General features: G+C 46.5%; 1 protein-coding gene across 1 annotated transcript; it reads left to right on the top strand.

Annotated features, from left to right (window-relative positions):
• Positions 1-352: 352 nt before the first annotated feature.
• ZNF544 (zinc finger protein 544) lies at positions 353-14572 on the top strand. Its single transcript, XM_034639360.1, is given in 6 exon segments — positions 353-822; positions 5900-5991; positions 7520-7646; positions 7952-8035; positions 11306-13179; positions 13181-14572. Coding segments are annotated over 5 exon segments (2205 nt in total). The 5' UTR covers positions 353-822; positions 5900-5958; the 3' UTR covers positions 13268-14572.
• The last annotated feature ends 4163 nt before the right edge of the window (positions 14573-18735 follow it).

Here is an 18735-nt window from a genome sequence, read left to right as displayed (position 1 = left end):
AGGCCTCGACGCTGGTCACAGACGTCCGCCATTCTGGCGTCGCGGCCTCAGTCGCCGGCTGAGGAGAATGAGTCGCGTCCGTGAGCCCGGGCTACGGGGAGAGGCACGCCACGGGACGCAGCCCAAGGAAAACAACTGTCTAAACCATAACACGAGCCGCTGTAAAAGGGAAAAGGTAGCCTTCGAGTCTCAGGCCCCCGGCCGGGGACCAAACAACTCCGGCCCCGACGGAGTCCGGTAAGCAACAGACGCCGCCGCGCTGCCTTCTGGGACTTGAAGTTGGTTGCGCCAAGCGCGCGCACTTCCGCCCTCCACCGGAAGCGCCGGCATTACTCCGCGCGTTCAGGTGAGCCTGAAATCCGCACCGACGCGGACCCTCAGCTGTGGGCGGGGCCAGGCGGGACCTCTGTGACCTGGGCGGTGCCGGGGGGAGGAAGCGAGACTCTCAGGGGTTCCTTTTGCGCGGCGGAACTGGGGCCTGTAAGATTCGAGTCCCTCTGGCTGCAGAAACCGGGAGGAAGCTGGCGCAGCCAGGGCCCCTCCTGCAGCAGAGTGCAGCTGGGTGTGATCTTGTCTGAGGTTCTCCTACTCTGGAACAGAAGCTCTCCTGCTGCAAAGAAGGCCAGCTGTTGAGGGTTTCAGGCCGGCGTATGGGAGGGAATCTGGGGCTTGCCCACCCAGACGCGTCTTTTTCCCTCTCTCTGTTCGTTAACGCCACCTACCGCGCAGGCGCTCTGTGCAGGAGGTGGTAGCGGCAGTCCTGGCAAGTGAGGATTTCTTTACCCCAGCAGCCTCAGAACTTGGATACGTTTTCTTCCACTGGTACGTGATCTTGAACTCAGTTTGAAGACAAAGTGCATGTTTTCCAGGTGAACAAAGAATTAGAGACAGTCCAGCAAACTCTGGGTCTACGGTATTGGGGTGCCTGTATTGGGTGTGTTTGTTGATACCCCATGTTAGGGGCTAAGTTAGAGGGGTCTGGAGGTGTAAAGAGCCGGGACATAAAACTGTCCTTTGCGTGAGGGCTTAAGAGTTGGATTTCAAAAAGCCTCAGAGTAGAAGCATCTGGCTGTAGAAATAACTGAGTGCAAGAGAGAATGCAAAGGGAGTAGGAATAGCTGAGGAGGACTCTGAGCTTCCATTTCTAGTGAGGAACCAGGATGGAGGTCACAGAGAGAACTCTTGGTCACTCAGATCTGTTGAGTTGAGGAGTCTATGGGATGTAGGGCTGGAAATAGAGGAGGAAATGGCAGTGACAGGGAGGTCTAGGCTGAACATGAAGCCTGGGGCAGCACTTGAAACCCCACCCCACGGGCAGGGAAAGAGCAAACTGGAAAAGGAAGGAGAAAGCAGCCTCCGCCCCAGCCCTGCAGACAGAGGGACCCTGCCACACCAGCCCCCCTCAGGTCCAGCATGAGGAATAGAAGGGGAATTTTATGTTCAAGTATAATTGATGTGACCAAATCTACTGTGTCCTGTGTGTCAGTGTGACATTAAGCTCTAGAAATGCAACTCATTTAATCCTCAGAGCAGCACCATGACACAAGGCCTGCTATTCTCCCAGATGTCTACAGAAGAAGAAACTGAGGCCTAGGGAGGTTAAGGAGGTCTGTTTAAGAACTAGGAACTACAGGGGCGCCTGGGTGGTGCAGTCGTTAATCGTCTGCCTTTGGCTCAGGGAGTGATCCCATAGTTCTGGGACCGAGCCCCACATCAGGCTTCTCCGCTAGGAGCCTGCTTCTTCCTCTCCCACTCCCCCAGCTTGTGTTCCCTCTCTCGCTGGCTGTCTCTCTCTGTCAAATAAATAAATAAAATCTTTAAAAAAAAACAAAAACAAAACTAGGAACTTCAGAGGCAAGTGGTGGAGCTGGGACTTTGAAAGCAGGCAATTTGACTTAAGAGTAGCATTCCCAGCCCTTGCCCTCAGATGCCTCCAGACAAGGAGGATGGGAGGGTGGAAATGGTCACAGGCAGTAGGAGACTGCCCAGGGATGGGCAGGAGTCTCAGAACAAGATAGATAGATGTAGAATCTTGGTGAGCTTCTTGGGTGTGGTGTACATTTGTAGTGTGTATATTTAGGAGTGAGATGGCAGAGAGATGATGGACAGGGTGAAGAGGGAGAGACTGGAGTGTTGGCTGCTCTGAGGGCCTAGCTGTGAGGAACAGGAGCATGGAAGTAACTGGAAGGGGGGGGACACTGGGATGCAAGAGTTTACTTGATCAGAAGGAAAATCTCTCTCCTGAGAAATTGAAGGGAGCCATTTGGGAGGGTGTGGGCTTAGAGGAATCTGTGTGCCAGGAAGGTGGTGGAGTCTAGGGTCACTGGAGTGAGTTAAGAGGCAGCTTTTTCTGCACAGATCAGGTAATAGTGAAGGGGTGGGATGGGTGAGTGAGAACATGGATTGGTAGCTGTGGGGGCAATAGAGACAGTCTCATACCACCTAAGACTCAAAAACCATCAAGGGCAGGCAGACAGGATGGCCAGTAGCCTGAGGCAGATCATGCAGAGCTTCTGAGTAAGAAAGGCTGAGAGGTGGGTCCTTGATGGAGGATGCTAAGAAAGAGGGTAAGGGCAGTGGACTGGGCAGGGGTGTACCAGAGGGAGAGGCAGAGAACCAGGACGGCCGTGTGCTCAAGGCTGTGGGCTATAGAGCTCCTGACTTCCTAGTCCTCAGCCATGAGGCCTTGACTAAGTTTTATTCAAGCTCTTTCTGTCTTAGTTGCCTTATCCACAAAATGAGGAGAATGCTGTTAATTTTCCCTGGGTAAACCGAACAGTTCAGTCTAGCACACAAGTGTGTAAACAAATAATTGTATATACAGTTCAGCTTGACACTGTTTTAAACAATTTAAATTTATAAAAATTTTATTTTGTATTCTAATTTGTCTTCTCGATCAGTCAAATTGTAAAATGTAGGTTGGTGTTTCCCATGTGGTGTTTCTCATTACCAAGTTTTTGCTTTATATTTTTGCTATAGTGTCTGTTGGGCAAATGAATAGTCAAGATTATTTTATCTTCTACAGCCTAACTTTTATCCCTAAAAAATATCTTTCTCTTAGTGATATTGCACTAAAGTTTAGGCCACATACTTTTTTTACCATCTTTTTTTTTTTTAAAGATTTTATTTATTTATTTGACAGAGATAGAGACAGCCAGTGAGAGAGGGAACACAGCAGGGGGAGTGGGAGAGGAAGAAGCAGGCTCATAGTGGAGGAGCCCAATGTGGGGCTCGATCCCACAACTCCGGGATCACGCCCTGAGCTGAAGGCAGACGCATAACCACTGTGCCACCCAGGCGCCCCTTTACTATCTTTTATCAACATCTTTATACTTAAAACTCGTTCTTTTTGATGATGAGTTTTCTTTTTTTTTTTAAAGATTTTATTTATTTATTTGACAGAGATAGAGACAGCCAGCAAGAGAGAGAACAGAAGCAGGGGGAGTGGGAGAGGAAGAAGCAGGCTCCCAGCAGAGGAGCCTGATGTGGGGCTCGATCCCAGAATGCCGGGATCACCCCCTGGGCTGAAGGCAGATGCTTAACGACTGAGCCACCCAGGCACCCCTGGCATTCCATTTCTTGCATGGTTATTGCTGCCTTATCTGTACTGGCCTGAGTGCCAAGGTCAGAGACAACCCTGCATTTTGAAGCTATTGTCTTCTGCTTCAGTAGTGAACTGGCTACTCAGTAGTCTCTCCTATCTCTCTCTCTCTCTACCTATTTAAAATTTTATTTATTTTTAGTGCATGCAGGGTTGGGGGAAGGGTAGTGGCAGAGGGAGAGGGAGAGAAAGAGCCTTAAGCAGCCTCCACATCCAGCACAGAGCCCAACACACAGGCTTGATGCAGGGCTCAATCTCACGACCCTGAGATCATGACCTGAACTGAAATTAAGAGTAGGACACTTAGGGGCGCCTGGGTAGCGCAGTCGTTGGGTGTCTGCCTTCGGCTCAGGGCGTGATCCCGGCGTTGTGGGATTGAGCCCCACATCAGGCTCCTCTGCTATGAGCCTGCTTCTTCCTCTCCCACTCCCCCTGCTTGTGTTCCCTCTCTCGCTGGCTGTATCTCTCTCTGTCAAATAAATAAAATAAAATAAATCTTTAAAAAAAAAAAAGAGTAGGACACTTAACCAACTGAGCCACTCAGGTACCCCAGCACTCTCTCCTTTTTATAATGATTCTCAGAGGACTTGAGTGCTCATTTTACCTGAAGGATATTAGGTTTGTGTGAGAAAGAGATTGGGACCCACCATGAAGGTGATGGCCAGAAAAGAATGTCTACAGAATTAAGTTTGGGAAAGGAGTTCTCAGACCCCAGATGTGTTGGAAGCAGTAGTGTTCTCAGAGAGAGCACAGTGGGAAGCTGCCTCTGGGGCTTTTCTGGTTTTAGCAGCTGTTAAGTGTTGAGGTCCTGGCCCATCTGTAGGCACCATGCTCCTACTGGCTCTGGCCAGGAGTGGCCCCCAACACCCTCTCTGGGGAGCTCAGGACCTAAGAGAAACCCCAGTACCTGGAGAAGCCCCAAGAGGAGATGACATTGGTTGAGGAACTGACTCAAACATTTCAAGGCAAAGGTGAGAACTGCCAAAAATGTGAGGCATGGAGAGAGCACACTTTCCCTGATATATGACTTGATTCTTGATCCTCCAGGAAGATGGGTTTTATAGAGAAAGTAGAATAAGAAAAATGCCAGTATTTAGTCCTGGGAGAACAGCAAGTGTCTGCCTTCTGGAAGCGACGAATGAGAGGTCTGGGTTTCTCTGGGCCTCCAGCGCAGATGATAGTTGTTCTGTTTCAAGGGGGTGAGGGTCCAAGGCTCTTTGTGACCTGGATGGCACCATACAAATGAAAGATGCCAGAATCTGGCAGAATGAACAGTGGCTCCATGTGAACAAACACACAAATGCAGCATACATTTCTGGACTGTTGGGTCATCCCGAATGAGCAGTGACTGGATAGATGGTGTGTGTGTGCACACAGGTAGAGCTATGCTTTTGATACAAGTGGGTGAGTGGGAGGCAAATATGGGGAAGGGTTTAAGGCAAGATCTGGCAGGACTTTTGCCTGGCTGTCTCAGTGAGACAGTCACATGACTGCAGCCAAGCTCTTAGATAAGTAGAGTATGGGGAGCAATGACAATGTCCAGTAAAGTAGTGGATGATGGTGTGCCCCCCGCCCGCATACACAGTGGGGCAGCATCCTGCATGTTCAGAGTGGCTTGGGGGAGTGCGTACCTGGGACAGCAGCCCCCAACAGAGTGCCCTTAGCTGTCCTCCTTAGGACAGCTTAGGATTTTCATCCTCCTTGTTCCCATCCCCCCAGACCCTATTTTTGGAAACCTGCTGGTGTTTTACTGTGATACTTTAAAATTGTGCAATTTTTTTTTGAAGCCAGCTCATGTTTCACTGGTATTTAAAAATTGCACAGTTTTCTTGGAAGACCACCTGATGTTTTATTGGGATATTTTGAAATTGTACACTTAACACTCTGCTTCTACCTCCCCCGACTTGGTCTCTTGAAAGGACAGGAAAAAATGGCCAGTCCTTTATTTGGGTGTTGAGGGATGGCTGTGTATCTGTGGGCACACAGTTCAGATATACCCACCTGTGACTAGGCATTTTCTTTGAGCCTGGAATAGGCCAGGTCCATCCCTAGGCTCAGATCTGGTCAGGCTGGCCCATTCCACATCTGGAAAGCTGGCTTGGCTGCCACAGCTGACCTCAGAGCCTTGGACTTTTTAAGGTACTTGGTCAGAGCCTGTCTCCCAACTCCTCATACCCTAAGGGAATGTTCCTCAAATGGTACTGGCAGCCCTCTCCTTTGTCTGGGGTTGGGAGTGGGCTCAGTTGCCTGGGCTTACTGAGGTGGGGCTGAATTTCTTATTGTTCCCTGCTTCACCAGACCTGTGTCCTGAGGACCTCTGCCCTCTTCAGGACAGCCTCTTCAGGTATGAGGAGGAAATGGAACCACATTCTCATGCAGTCCCATGCCAGGTGAGTTAGGAACCTTTTCTGTCTTTGCCTCAGTCTCCTCAGCTGTAAAAATGGGTCCAGGAATAGCACCCACCTCCTCAGGCCAGCACATGAGAGCACTGTAATGCTGCCCTTGTGCCTTCATGTGAAAGCCAAAGGCTCTCTGTAGATAAAGCACCTGCCCTGTATGGATGAGCCAGGAGCTCCTGGGACCAGACCGAACAGAAGTCTACCACACCTGGTTCCCTGGGACAGGTCTCTGGCTCAGACTCTGTTTGTGATGGCTGCACAACAGGCTCTTGAGAATGGGCAGAACTAAGCCTCCATACCCCATTCAGCCACGCGGGGCCCTTGACCATCACTGAGACTACTCAGGAGGGCAGCCAAGAGTATCCCCTTAAAGTGCCATAGTTGCCCTTAGATGGCTCACCGTGCAGCACACAGTGGGGTGAGGGGTGGTCCCTGACCTCACTGAATGTCCCAGCAAATTGTCTTTGTGCTTCCTGGGTGCCAGAGTGTTATTTCCCCTCATGTCCTGTGAGACTCCCTGATGTGGGAGGCTGTCTTCATGAGGGAGGGCAGCTCATGCTAGAGGAGTTCAGGGATGTGTCCATCAAGTAAGTCATGAAACTGAGATGCCAACTCAGGCCAGGCCCCCCAAGGCCAGGACACCTGGCTGTTGGCCTGTCAGCCTTCTTTGAGAGCAGGCTTGACCCAGCACTTTCTGTAGTGGCCCAGGTGAGAACTATTTTAGGCTCTGTGGGCCACACATAGTCTTTTGTCTCATTCTTTTTTCACATAGTCCTTTAAAAATGTAAAAATCCATTCTTACCTATATTAGTCTGTTTGTGCTGCCATAACAATATTCCACTGGGTGGTATTAAATAACAGACATTTATTTTCTCTCAGTTCTGGAAACTGGAAGTCCAAGATCAAGGTGCCAGCAATGTTGCTTTCTAGTGGGGACTCTCTTCCTGACCTGCAGATGGCACCTTCTCTGGGTCCTTACATGGTAGGGAGTGAGACCCCTGGTGTCACCTCTTCTGCTTATACAGACACCAGTCTCACACATGAGAGCCCTGCCCTTATGACTCGCATTAGCCTTTATTACTTCTATAAAGGCCCTGTCTCCAAATATAGTCACTTTGGGGGATAGGCCCTCAACGTGTGAGTGAGTTTGGGGGAAAACAATTCAGCTCATGGCATTAACCTTCTAAAAATATACCATAGCCCTGATTAGTCCTGTGGGCCAAAGTTTGCTGATCCTTGATTTAGAACATGCTCTTTGGCTTCAAATCTGTCATTTTGTGGAGAAGCTAGGGGGTGCAGATCTCTGAGTGGGGTTCCTGTTGTTTCCTGCTACAGAAAATCAGAAGTGAAAACACCACAGGCCTGGGTCTGTATCTGATCCCAAAGGTGGGAACCCCATGAGGGCTCATAGATGTCATCTTGAGCCTGCATCCTCTCCTTCCCAGTGCCGCCCCATCCCCCTGACCCAACATCCACACTGGGGAAGCAGAGCCCCATGGTAACATAGGTGATGTTTCAGCCATCTATGAGCTTCAAGGACGTGGCTGTGACCTTCACGCAGGAGGAGTGGGGACAGCTGAATCTGGCCCAGAGGAGACTGTACCGCAACGTGACTCTGGAGACCTGGAGCCACCTGGTCTCTCTGGGTAAGCCAAGCTCTGCCCATCACAGCAGTTTCTGTTTCAGGGACTCAAAGCTCTGGCTCTTCTTAAGGGTATGCCCGGGCTGGACCAGAGCATTCCAGAAATGGACTTGAGATACAGGTCCTGGATATTGCCACTTATTCTGCCTGTAAGGAGCCAAGCATTTTGCTGGGATTTTCCTTGGGATGTGCAGGGCCCTCCTCATCCATCCACATCTGACCCCAGGGACTGAGGGCTGGGCCAGAGGACGCAGTTCTCCTCCTCTCCAAGCAGAGCACAAAGTCCTGTGTTTTTCCACCATTGACCAGGACTTCTGCTTTCCAAACCGGATGTGATCAGCTGGCTGGAGCAAGGACAAGACCCGTGGAGGGCAGAACAGGGACCTCCCCAAGGTGAGAGTAGGCCAGAGACCTGGTGAGTTAACATGGCAAGATTGCTCTCCACAGGACCTTGGGTCCAAGGAGGGGAGGAGGAGCAGAGAGCTTCCTTGGGTGTTCTCTGCTGCTTCCTCACATCCAAGGCAACCACATTCTCATCCACATAGGCCTATCCCTCTGTCCCCATGAAAAACACATGTCACTGTTGTCCCAACATTTCTCATGTGTGGGTTCCTTTCAGTTCCCATCTTCCCTTTGATCTTCATCCCTCAGCTGCTTCATATATTCCTGGGTCCTTGTGCCCCCTCTTTTCCTTGAGTCCCTTACCCTGACTTCCACCCAGGGCAGCAGCTCCTCAGATCTCTATCACACCTGGTCTTTCCCTGTAGTTGGGTGTCCATCCCTCCTCCATGTTGGACATTCCTACAACTTCTAGATGATCCAGAGGTGTGGTGAGAACTTGTGCATCCTAGGAAATGGCAATGACCTATTCCTTCCAGGATTCCTACTAACTCAGTTCCTGGACTTGTTTTCCCACCTCTTCTCATCCCATAGGCCCACCTCCTTATATGCCCCAGTGTCTCAGCCTGATTGGAACTCTTTTTTTTTTTTTCTTTAATAGCCATATTGAGATAAAATTCACATGCCATACGATTCACTCATTTAAAGCATGCAAAGGATTTTAGTATATTCACAGCATGTGCATCGATCACTGTAATCAGTTTTAGAACATGTTCATCACCACAACTAATTAGACTGCTTCTGATTTTTTTGTTGTTGTTTTAATTAATAGACTTTATTAGAGCAGTTTTATGTTTACCAGAAGTTGAACAGAAAGTACAGAGCTCCCATCTACCACCCTTCCCCACCACAAACACAGTTTCCTCCATTATTAATATCTTATATTCTGTGGTACATTTGTTACAATGGGTGAAGCTGTATTCACACATTACCGGTAGAGATCAGTAGTTTACATTAGGTTCACTCTTGGTGGTGTACATTCTGCGGGTTTGGGTAAATGTATAATGCCGTGTCTCCATCATTATAGTGTCATGTAAAGTAGTTCCACTGCCCTAAATATCCTCTGTGCTCCACCTTTTTTTCCCTCCCTCCATCCTAACTCCTGGAAACCACTGGTTATTTTACTCTTTCTAGTTTTACCTTTTCCAGAATGTCCTGTAGTTGGAATCATGCAGTATGTGGCCTTTCTTAACTGAAAGCAGCCACTGTGTGTCCTTCACACCACCTTCGACCTTCACACTACCTTCTGACATTCCCTTGGCAGAGGTGTTGGGTTTATCTTACATGTTTCTGCTCTTTCTTACCCTGTAACTCTCACCTATAGCCTGTTATTTTTCCCTCTGAAGTGTCACCTACTTTTACTTGTCCTTGGCCCTTCAAATGATGCCATTCTGAATTCAGTTTATGGGTGGCATCTTTCTTCTCATCTGTCATAGATACTACTTTCTAGCTGACCCACACAGTCTATTTTCCTCATTTTGCGATCTTGATGGAGACACTGTGTAAAATGTCTGACTTCCTTTGCCCAGTTTCCAATGACCAGGCACAACTTGGACACATCTTAGCCACCCAAAGACTTCTTTCCTTCTTCCTGTCTCCAAATACCCTTTCACTCCCTTTCATTAGGCCATTGTTTCATTTGAAAAAGTTCTCATCATCAGGGATTCCAAGGCAACACCAAAAAGGAACACAGCACAGAGTCTTGGGAAGGAGAACAGTGTTGGGCGTGGAGGGCACTGGACTTAGATAAGGACTTTGTCCAAGAGGGAAATGTCCTCCTGGAAGTCAGAGGAGGGCCGCAGAGCGTAATTAATATTTTGCCAAATGGAGGATCCTTGTCTCCTTAGCAGACATGGAGAGTGAAGCATGGGGACTTGCTCAGAGGCCTTGATAGTACCAGACGTGGGTGGCTACATGACTGAAATGGGGAGAGTGACAAGTAAAGGGGGAATCTTGGAGGACCCAGCCAAGGTCCTGAGCTGAGAACCTGTACCACTCATTAAAGGCCCAATATTTCAACAAAGGGAGGAATCCCTGTTAGGACAATAACAAGGGTGCTCATATCAATGGAACCACGTGCTGCCAGTGCACTGCCAGCCAGGCTCCATGTGCAATTCCCGTATCGGTTCATTTGTGCATTCAAGTAAATCTTGTAAGCTAAGGATTTTTATTCCTGGCTTGACATCAAGGAAAATGAGCTTTACAAGTTGCTAGTTACTGAAGCCCAGTTGCAGCCCAGCCCGGCCAACTACTGCTTCAAGGACTACAGTGCTTTCCAGGAAGTCTGTGGCATTGGTTACAGAGTGGTTGAAGAGCTTTTCTTCTGTGGGTAGCCTGAAGAGATAGTAGAAATGGTGTGTTAAGAGTATTAAGTCAATGTTGGTGTTTGGGATCCTGTTTCAAGATCCAGAATCAGAAGATAGACTAAGATTCTGGGTCAGTAATCGAGGTTGAGCTACCAGTTAGGCTCTTGTATTAATTTCCTGTGGCTACTGTAACAGATTACCAGTTGAGTGGCTTAAAACAACATGAATTGATTCTCCCACAGTTCTGGAGGCCAGAAACCTGACATCAGTACCATTGGGCTGAAACCAGGGTGTAGAGTCATGCTCCCTTGGAAGGCTCCAGGAGGAAATCTGTTCCTTGTCTCTTCCAGCTTCCGGTGGCTGCAGCATTCCTTGGTTTGTGCCCACATCACTTCAGTCTTTAAGGCCAGCATCTTCAAATCTCTTTGTTCCGTGTTCCCATCACCTCTGTGTATCAAATCTCTACCTCCCCCTTACAAGGACACTTCTGGTGACATTTAGGGCCTACACAGATACTCTCCGTATCTCAGGTTCCTTAATATATGCATCGGCAAAGACCCTTTTTCCAAATCAGGTACCATACTCACAGGCTTCACAGGCAATGAGAATGTAGGTATCTTTTGTGGTTATTGAGGGCTGTATACCTTTAGGCCCAACTATTTTGTGGATCCCTCCTTTAATCTTTACCCTCCCCTGCTTATTCTTATTCCTCTTCTCCCTCTTTGGGGACCAGTCCTCCTGGGTCACCTCTTCATTATCTTTGCTTTTTTTTATACTTTATCACCCATATCCTATTTGCCGATCCATCCCCCCCCCTTTTATTAACATTCTGCATGAAATAACAATCCATGGATTAGAAACAAACCCAGAAACACCTCTTACACTTGGTTGTCTCCTTCATCCCATCCTCCCCCTCTAATGCATCCTCAGTAAATCAGGTATTTTGGATTTTTCTCAGACTGGAAGAATACATTTGAAAAGAAAGAGTCAGCTTCCAAAGAGGATTTTGCTGTGGAAGAAGCATTCCACCATATAGAAATGAAACACTGCATATGGGAGAAGGGCCCCTGGTTGGTGTCATTAGGAGAAAGGCAGGATTGGAGGAACCAGGTAAAGAAGCACCAGGAGGACTCTTTGAGTCAAATGGTACTTACCTCACAGACACTGTCTGCTCAAGGGGAACATTGTGAGCATGACCTTGGGGGAAGTTACCTGAGTGTAAGCCTTCTACCTCCAACATTACCCAAAAGAACACATTTCCATACGTTTGACTCACAGGTTAAAAAGTTGAAACAGAATTCATTTTTCATTAATCACAAGAAAGGCTGGGCTGATCAGAAGCCCTATGAAAATCACCAAAGTGCTAGAGCCTTCTGTCAGAGCATTTATTTGAATAAACTTGGAAATGTTGAAATGAGAAATAAAAAGCTTTATGAATATACTGTCAGTAGTGACTCCTTCAACTATGGCACCTCCCTTCGATTTCATAATAGGCATTTTTCAGCAGAGAACAACAATAACTATACAGACTATGGAAACATCATTCATCATAGCATGTCTCTGAATGAACACAACCCGATGCATTTTAGAGAATGTCAGGATGAGTGTGATGAATGCCTTGTACAAACCGAAATAAATGATCCTAGAGAAGCACCATTTAGATGTCAGGAGGAACATAATGCCTTCCACACAGCCTCATCTTTTGCTCACTGTGACATCGTTCAGCCTGGAAAGAAGTCACATGCATGCAATCAGTGTGGAAAATCTTTCAGCTGTTGCTCTAAGCTTGTTATACACCTGAGAACACACACTGGAGAAAAGCCCTATGAATGTACTCAGTGTGGGAAGTCTTTCAGCCAGAGCTATAGCCTCGTCATCCATCAGAGAACCCACACTGGAGAAAAGCCCTATGAATGTAATCAGTGTGGGAAATCCTTCACCCAGAGTTCCAAACTTATTAGGCATCAGCGAACTCACACTGGAGAAAAACCATATAAATGTCACGAATGTGGAAAATCTTTCAAGTGGAACTCTAACCTTATTGTACATCGAAGAATCCATACTGGAGAGAAACCTTATGAATGTTCTCATTGTGGAAAGTCCTTCAGCCAAAGCTCTGACTTTGTTGCACATAAAAGGACTCACACTGGAGAGAAACCCTATGAATGTAACCAGTGTGGAAAGTCTTTCATTCGAAGCACTCAACTTTTTAGGCATCTGCGAACTCACACTGGAGAGAAGCCATATAAATGCAATCAGTGTGATAAAGCTTTCACTGGGAGCTCCCACCTTATTGAGCATCAGAGAACTCATACTGGAGAGAAACCTTTTGAATGTAATCAGTGTGGGAAAGCCTTTACTGGGAGCTCTCGTCTTCTTTCACACGAGAGAATTCATTCTGGAGAGAAACCATACGAATGTAACAACTGTGGGAAATCTTTTCGGCACCGATCACAGCTTGTTGTGCATCAGCGAATCCATACTGGAGAGAAACCTTATGAGTGCAGTCAATGTGGAAAAGCTTTCAGCCAGAGGTCTCCCCTCATTGTGCATCAAAGAACACACATTGGAGAGAAGCCCTATCAGTGTAACATGTGTATTAAAGCCTTCCGTCAGAGGTCACGCCTTACTGAACATGAGAGAACACATACTGGAGAAAAGCCCTATGAATGTATTGACTGTGGAAGAGCCTTTACTGATAGGTCGACACTTACAAAACACGAGAGAACACACACTGGCGAGAAACCCTATGAATGTAATCATTGTGAAAAGGCCTTTAGTCAGCGATATCAACTTACTAGGCATCAGAGAATTCATATTAGAGAAAAAACCCTATGAATGTAATGAATGTGGGAAGATTTTCAGTTATAATACATCCCTTATTCAACATGAAAAAACTCATGGGAGAGAAGCTGAATAATCAAGATGGGAAGCTCACAGCCAAACCTTTATTAGACATCAGGTGACAATGTATGACTCTCAGTGTGGTCTAATGACCATGTGCGTCAGATTTGCTTGGAGTGTTCTTGAAACTGCACATTACCAAGCTTACCTTGATCGACTAAATCAGAATCTCTGGCAGTAAAACCCAGGAGCCTACAGTTCCCCAAAGCAGCACAAGTAATTTGTTTGTACATTAAAATGTGTTTACATCTGCATTTAGATGAGAAGCTGTGAACATACCACTGATTTAAAACTGTCAGAGCTCTTAGGAGGAGTTAGGAAATTCAGTATGTAGCTATACCCACCAAATAATCTTTTTAGTGTAAACAACCACCCAGACTTAATCAGACATTGACCTTGTAACACATTCCTAGAAATAGTGGACTGGAAGATGTTCTCTTTTTTTATCTTATTTTTTTGGACTGGAAGATATCTTGATGTGAAGCCCCAGACACGCAATCTAAGAAGAACTCTGCATGACAAAGTTGGTATTGAGTGATGAAATATGAAGCCTGCCAATGTAAACTAGCAGTTAACACAACAAATTGGAGGAGGACTGAGGATGGAAAGTCTCCCAAATTGGTTTTTATTAGAATTAAAAGTAGACTCTGAATATATCAAAGACTCTGTTGTGCTCTGATTTCACTTTGTTGCTCAGTTAGGTTGACTATAATCAGAGCGGGGTGTATAGCATATATGGAAAATATTTACCAGGTGAAGTGAAAACAGGACCCAAAGTAGTATATACACAAAATGTTACAACCATATAAAAAGCATGCACACAGATGGTTGGTTAAGAAGGTCCCTTCAGCAGCATGTTCAAAACAAAGGCCGAAATGTAAATCAACAATGGTGGAGAAAGTGGGAGAGGCCATAACCGCAGATTTGAGCAAGGTGAAAGCAGGTGTGAAAGCATCACCTGGAGGGGCAGAGTGGAAAGGCTGAAGCCTGGATCATGTGAAGAGAGGGCTGGAGCAGTAGAGGCCACAGCTGCCTAGCAGAGCTGTACACCAAGAGGTGGGGGGAGAAAAAGATCTTTGAAACTCCAAATTTTCTCTCCCTTCTCCCCTATTTTTATTGTCTTACAGAGAGTATCTGGCTGTGGGTAAGCAGAAAATAAAGTAGGAAGCAAGTTATGTACTAAAAATAGTCTGGGGGACCGGGGAATTTGGTGGATTATGTTCCAAAACAAGGGCTGCCCTATTTGGACATCGTGAGGACCTTCACCCTAGCAGCTGGTTCTTGTACTTTTCACCCTCTAGCAAAGCATCCCATTAGACTGGTCTCACCCACCTATTTGAACTTCCCATCTTCTTTCATAGCCTCTTCAATATGGATGGGAGCCAAGGCGCGAAAGATGAAGAAAGCCTTCAACACGAGAGAAAAAAAAATATGTAAGATAAAACAGAAGCCAGCCCCATGGGGCGCCTGGGTGGCTCAGTCATTAAGTGTCTGCCTTCAGCTCAGGTCATGATCACAGGGGCCCCACATCGGACTCCCTGCTCAGCGGGAAGCCTGCTTCTCCCTCTCCCACTCCCCCTGTTTGTGTTCCCTCTCTTGCCTTGTCTCTCTGTGTCACATAAATAAAATCTTTTTAAAAAAGCCAACCCCTTGGGGCGCCTGGGTGGCACAGTGGTTAAGCGTCTGCCTTCGGCTCAGGGCGTGATCCCGGCGTTATGGGAAAAAAAAGCCAACCCCTTGGGGCGCCTGGGTGGCACAGCGGTTAAGCGTCTGCCTTCGGCTCAGGGCGTGATCCCGGCGTTATGGGATCGAGCCCCACATCAGGCTCCTCTGCTATGAGCCTGCTTCTTCCTCCCACTCCCCCTGCTGTGTTCCCTCTCTCGCTGGCTGTCTCTGTCTCTGTCAAATAAATAAATAAATAAATAAAATCTTTAAAAAAAAAAAAAGCCAACCCCAAAGAGAACATATATTTGGGGACTCAAATATTTAAAAGTTTTATTCCAAGAGTGAGTCAAAAAATAATTGCAAGTGAAAAATAAATCCAGGATGCCTTTTTTTAAGATTGATTTTTTTAGAGAGAGCAAGGGTGGGGAGGGGCAGACGGAGAGGGAGAGAAGATCTCAAGCAGACTCCATGCTGCATGCAGAGCCCAATGCATAACGCTGAGATCACGACTTGAGCCCAAACCAAGAGTCAGATGCTTAACCGATTGAGCCACCCAGGCACCCCAAGATCCGTGTATTTGACCCTGGTGCTAATACTTCTTAGAAGAGGCAGAGGACGCATGAAATTGGAATAAAAGAGGGGGGGTTTTAATCAGATTGTTCTGATTGGCCCTTCACTGAACAGTATTTGCATAGATAAGATATAAACAGTAGGTACTGAGTTTTTGGTTTTGTTTTTTAAGGAAGAAAGCCAGAGCTATGACATGAGGATTTCATTATGGCAAGAGGAGAGCATTATTGTTCCCAGCACTGTCACGGACAGTAATGCTATAGTCTCTAGCTGTTGCAAAGTAGAAGGGGAGAGAGACATAGTGAGGAGATGAGTATCCTCATTTTAGGAAGCAGCCTCTTAAATATGATAGGTTATTTAGGAGACCAAAAGTAGAGCATAAAACGGTAACGTGACAGAAATTGGAAGCAAATAGAGGAGCAACAGTGTGAGCTAAATCTACATTCCTGAGCAGAGCAGGAAGTCAGTAAAGTCTACAGGCCATAAAAGATCAGAATTACAGAGATGGCCTCAGGAAGAACTTGAACAGAAATGGTTAGAAGTCGTTGATGGGATGTGTGACTGTTGGGTAGGGTGGGGCTGGAGATCACTGGTTTTCATTTTATACCTTCAGTAGTAACTCATTCCCTGGTGGTACACTATTTGGGTAAAAAATTGTTTCCAGTGTGTACCTATAGGTGAGCAAAACAACAAGACATGAGGGCATCTGCAATTGATTTGTGGGATTATATACAATTTTCTTTCTTTTGATTCAGTGTTGCTATAGTACTAGATTGACAATTTAAAAAGCCGGGGGGTGGGGGGGGAAAGATGTCAGACTTTTCTGTTTGGCCAATTAGACTTTATCCAGAAGCGCAGGAAGGCTCCTTGATTTCTTAGAAGTCCCTGGTATTAAAGGGGGGTGGCTTAGTCTTTTAAGACTTGATTTTCCAGAAACCTTAATACTAGGAAGTCAGAAGACCCCCAAGAGTGGGGACCTGGAGAGGTGCTGGTATCCTGGGACAAGATGGGGCAACACAGTTGTGTGAATTTGCATAACCAAGTACTGAATGTACTTCCCTCAAGGTCACTCTGGCAGTTACCTGGTATCTATCATAAAACCCTTTAAGTAATATAGCTCTCATGATTTACATGAGACCCTGTGGTTGAGATGGAAAATGTCTTAGCTAGGGCAGCCTGCACAGAACAGTGGGGACTTTACTTCTTGGCTGGATAGTTGGTCCTGCTGCCTGCACCAGTGTTACTGCATAGCTGTCAAGAGATGCCAGAGCCTGGGAGGAAGAACAGATCCAGCAAAGCGCATGTTGTTTGACAATTCTTGTTGACCAAACATCTGAGAGGTGTCTGCATTCCGGAAGTTGAAAGTAGCGTCATTCAGTGAAGGAGCTACTGGAGACTCCAGTATGGAAGATGTGTGCGATTCCACAGTGTCCTCAAGTCCCTCTTTCCTAGTGGGAACTCCACGCAGGGGGTTAGTGATGATGTACGCCTGGAGACTAAGCCCAGTGGGAATTGGAAGGAGGAGATGAAGGGACAGGGAATGGAAGGACGCAGCCGCTGCTCTGTATGTGATCAGTGCATCAGGCCCTGCTCTGATAGGTATTCTACCCCTCCTAAGTGAGAAACCTAAGGCTCACAGGACCCAAGAAGTCTGACATTTGAAATAAGAACCTGAGACCTTCCCACCCGAATGATCCCCATACCCAGAGGCCAGTGGTTTCTGAGCAAAACATCTGTAAGACCCACCTGAGAGGAACTGTTAGAATTGCAGGTTCCTGGGCCCATCTTCAGAGAGTCCACTTGGTCAGGCTGAGGTGGTTTCTAGATATTTGCATAGTTCAAGTACACTTTCTAGTTTTTTCTTAACATTTTGGAGTGTTTTCATTGGTTTTGTTTTGTCTTTTTTTTTTTTTAAGATTTTATTTATTTGACAGAACAGAGACAGCCAGCGAGGGAGGGAACACAAGCAGGGGGAGTGGGAGAGGAAGAAGCAGGCTCCTAGTGGAGGAGGCAGATGCTTAATGACTGCGCCACCCAGGCGCCCCGCTGAGCCACCCAGGCGCCCCTTGTTTTGTCTTATAAAGATTTTAAAATAATCTCTACACCCAAGGGGCGCAAACTCAGAACCCCAAGATCAAGAGTCATGCTCCACCAACTGAGCCAGAGCGGTGCCGTTATTTTTTTCTTAACGTTTTGTTTTTTTTGTTCATAACATTTTGTAAAAAGTAATCTCAAAATTGTATATCCATGTATCTGTTTTCTCTTTGTTGGTTTCATGTAAATTTGTGGCTTTTTTTTTTGTAAAAACCCTAAATGATACCACATCTATTACATGTGACCCAGAGGCTCCTTTCAACAAGAGACAGAAATCCATCCTCTCTCCCCCTTTTCAGAATACAGATATAAAAATAATCCTACACATAATTTTGAACAACTAGCAGTGGAACTGCTGGGAGCCCACAAGGCCACCCCCACCACATCCAGAGATTTGTAGACAAATTCATGAGACTCAGCGTATCATTGTACTCACAGCTATGATTTATTAGAGTGATGTAGAAAGGATATGCAGTTGGAGCATAAGGGGAAAGACAGGTGAAGTCTGGGGGAATCTATGTCCAGACTTGCAATGCTGTCTCTCCCCTGAGGGGGTCATACAAAGCTCACTGAGGATCAGGCAAGGAGGCACTTCTGTCTATCATGTACCAAATTCCAGACTCCCAGAGGAAAGGAGGTGCTATGCAAATCACATTGTTTGCATAGTCTAGGCACAGAGACATCCTTATTAGTTGGGGTATAAATAACACTCTTAACACCCAAGTTGCCAGATGCCAGCCAAGGGCCAACCTTGCAAATAGGTGCTTGTAACAGCTGAAACCTCAGGCCTGCTGTGTTAATCCTTTCTGTGCGAACATTCATACCTCTTACAAAATGAATATATTTAGCAGTATTCACAGTACCTGTTCCGTTAACGTGTTTAGACTGCAGCTCTGGCTGCCCAACTGGATAAAGCACATGGTTCATATAATTCCTGCTTGAGACTGGTTTTCAGAATCGCACCTCTGCACCTCAGACCTGACGTTCCTTGCCGTGATTCCCTTCTGTAGACATGAATCCCATTTGGACTGCTCCAGGCTTAGCTTAAATACCAGAGTACCCTGATAAGAGAACAAAAAATGATGCTGTTTTTTCCCTCTTATAAATACCCTAAGCATAAAATGTGAATTTCTGTGTTAAACATTTTTTTTTAAT

This window comes from Ailuropoda melanoleuca, chromosome 12 (assembly GCF_002007445.2).
Source record: "Ailuropoda melanoleuca isolate Jingjing chromosome 12, ASM200744v2, whole genome shotgun sequence".
Lineage (NCBI taxonomy): Eukaryota > Metazoa > Chordata > Mammalia > Carnivora > Ursidae > Ailuropoda > Ailuropoda melanoleuca.
The sequence above is the reverse complement of the archived record's forward strand: the minus strand, read 5'-3'. Positions and strand labels throughout refer to the sequence as shown.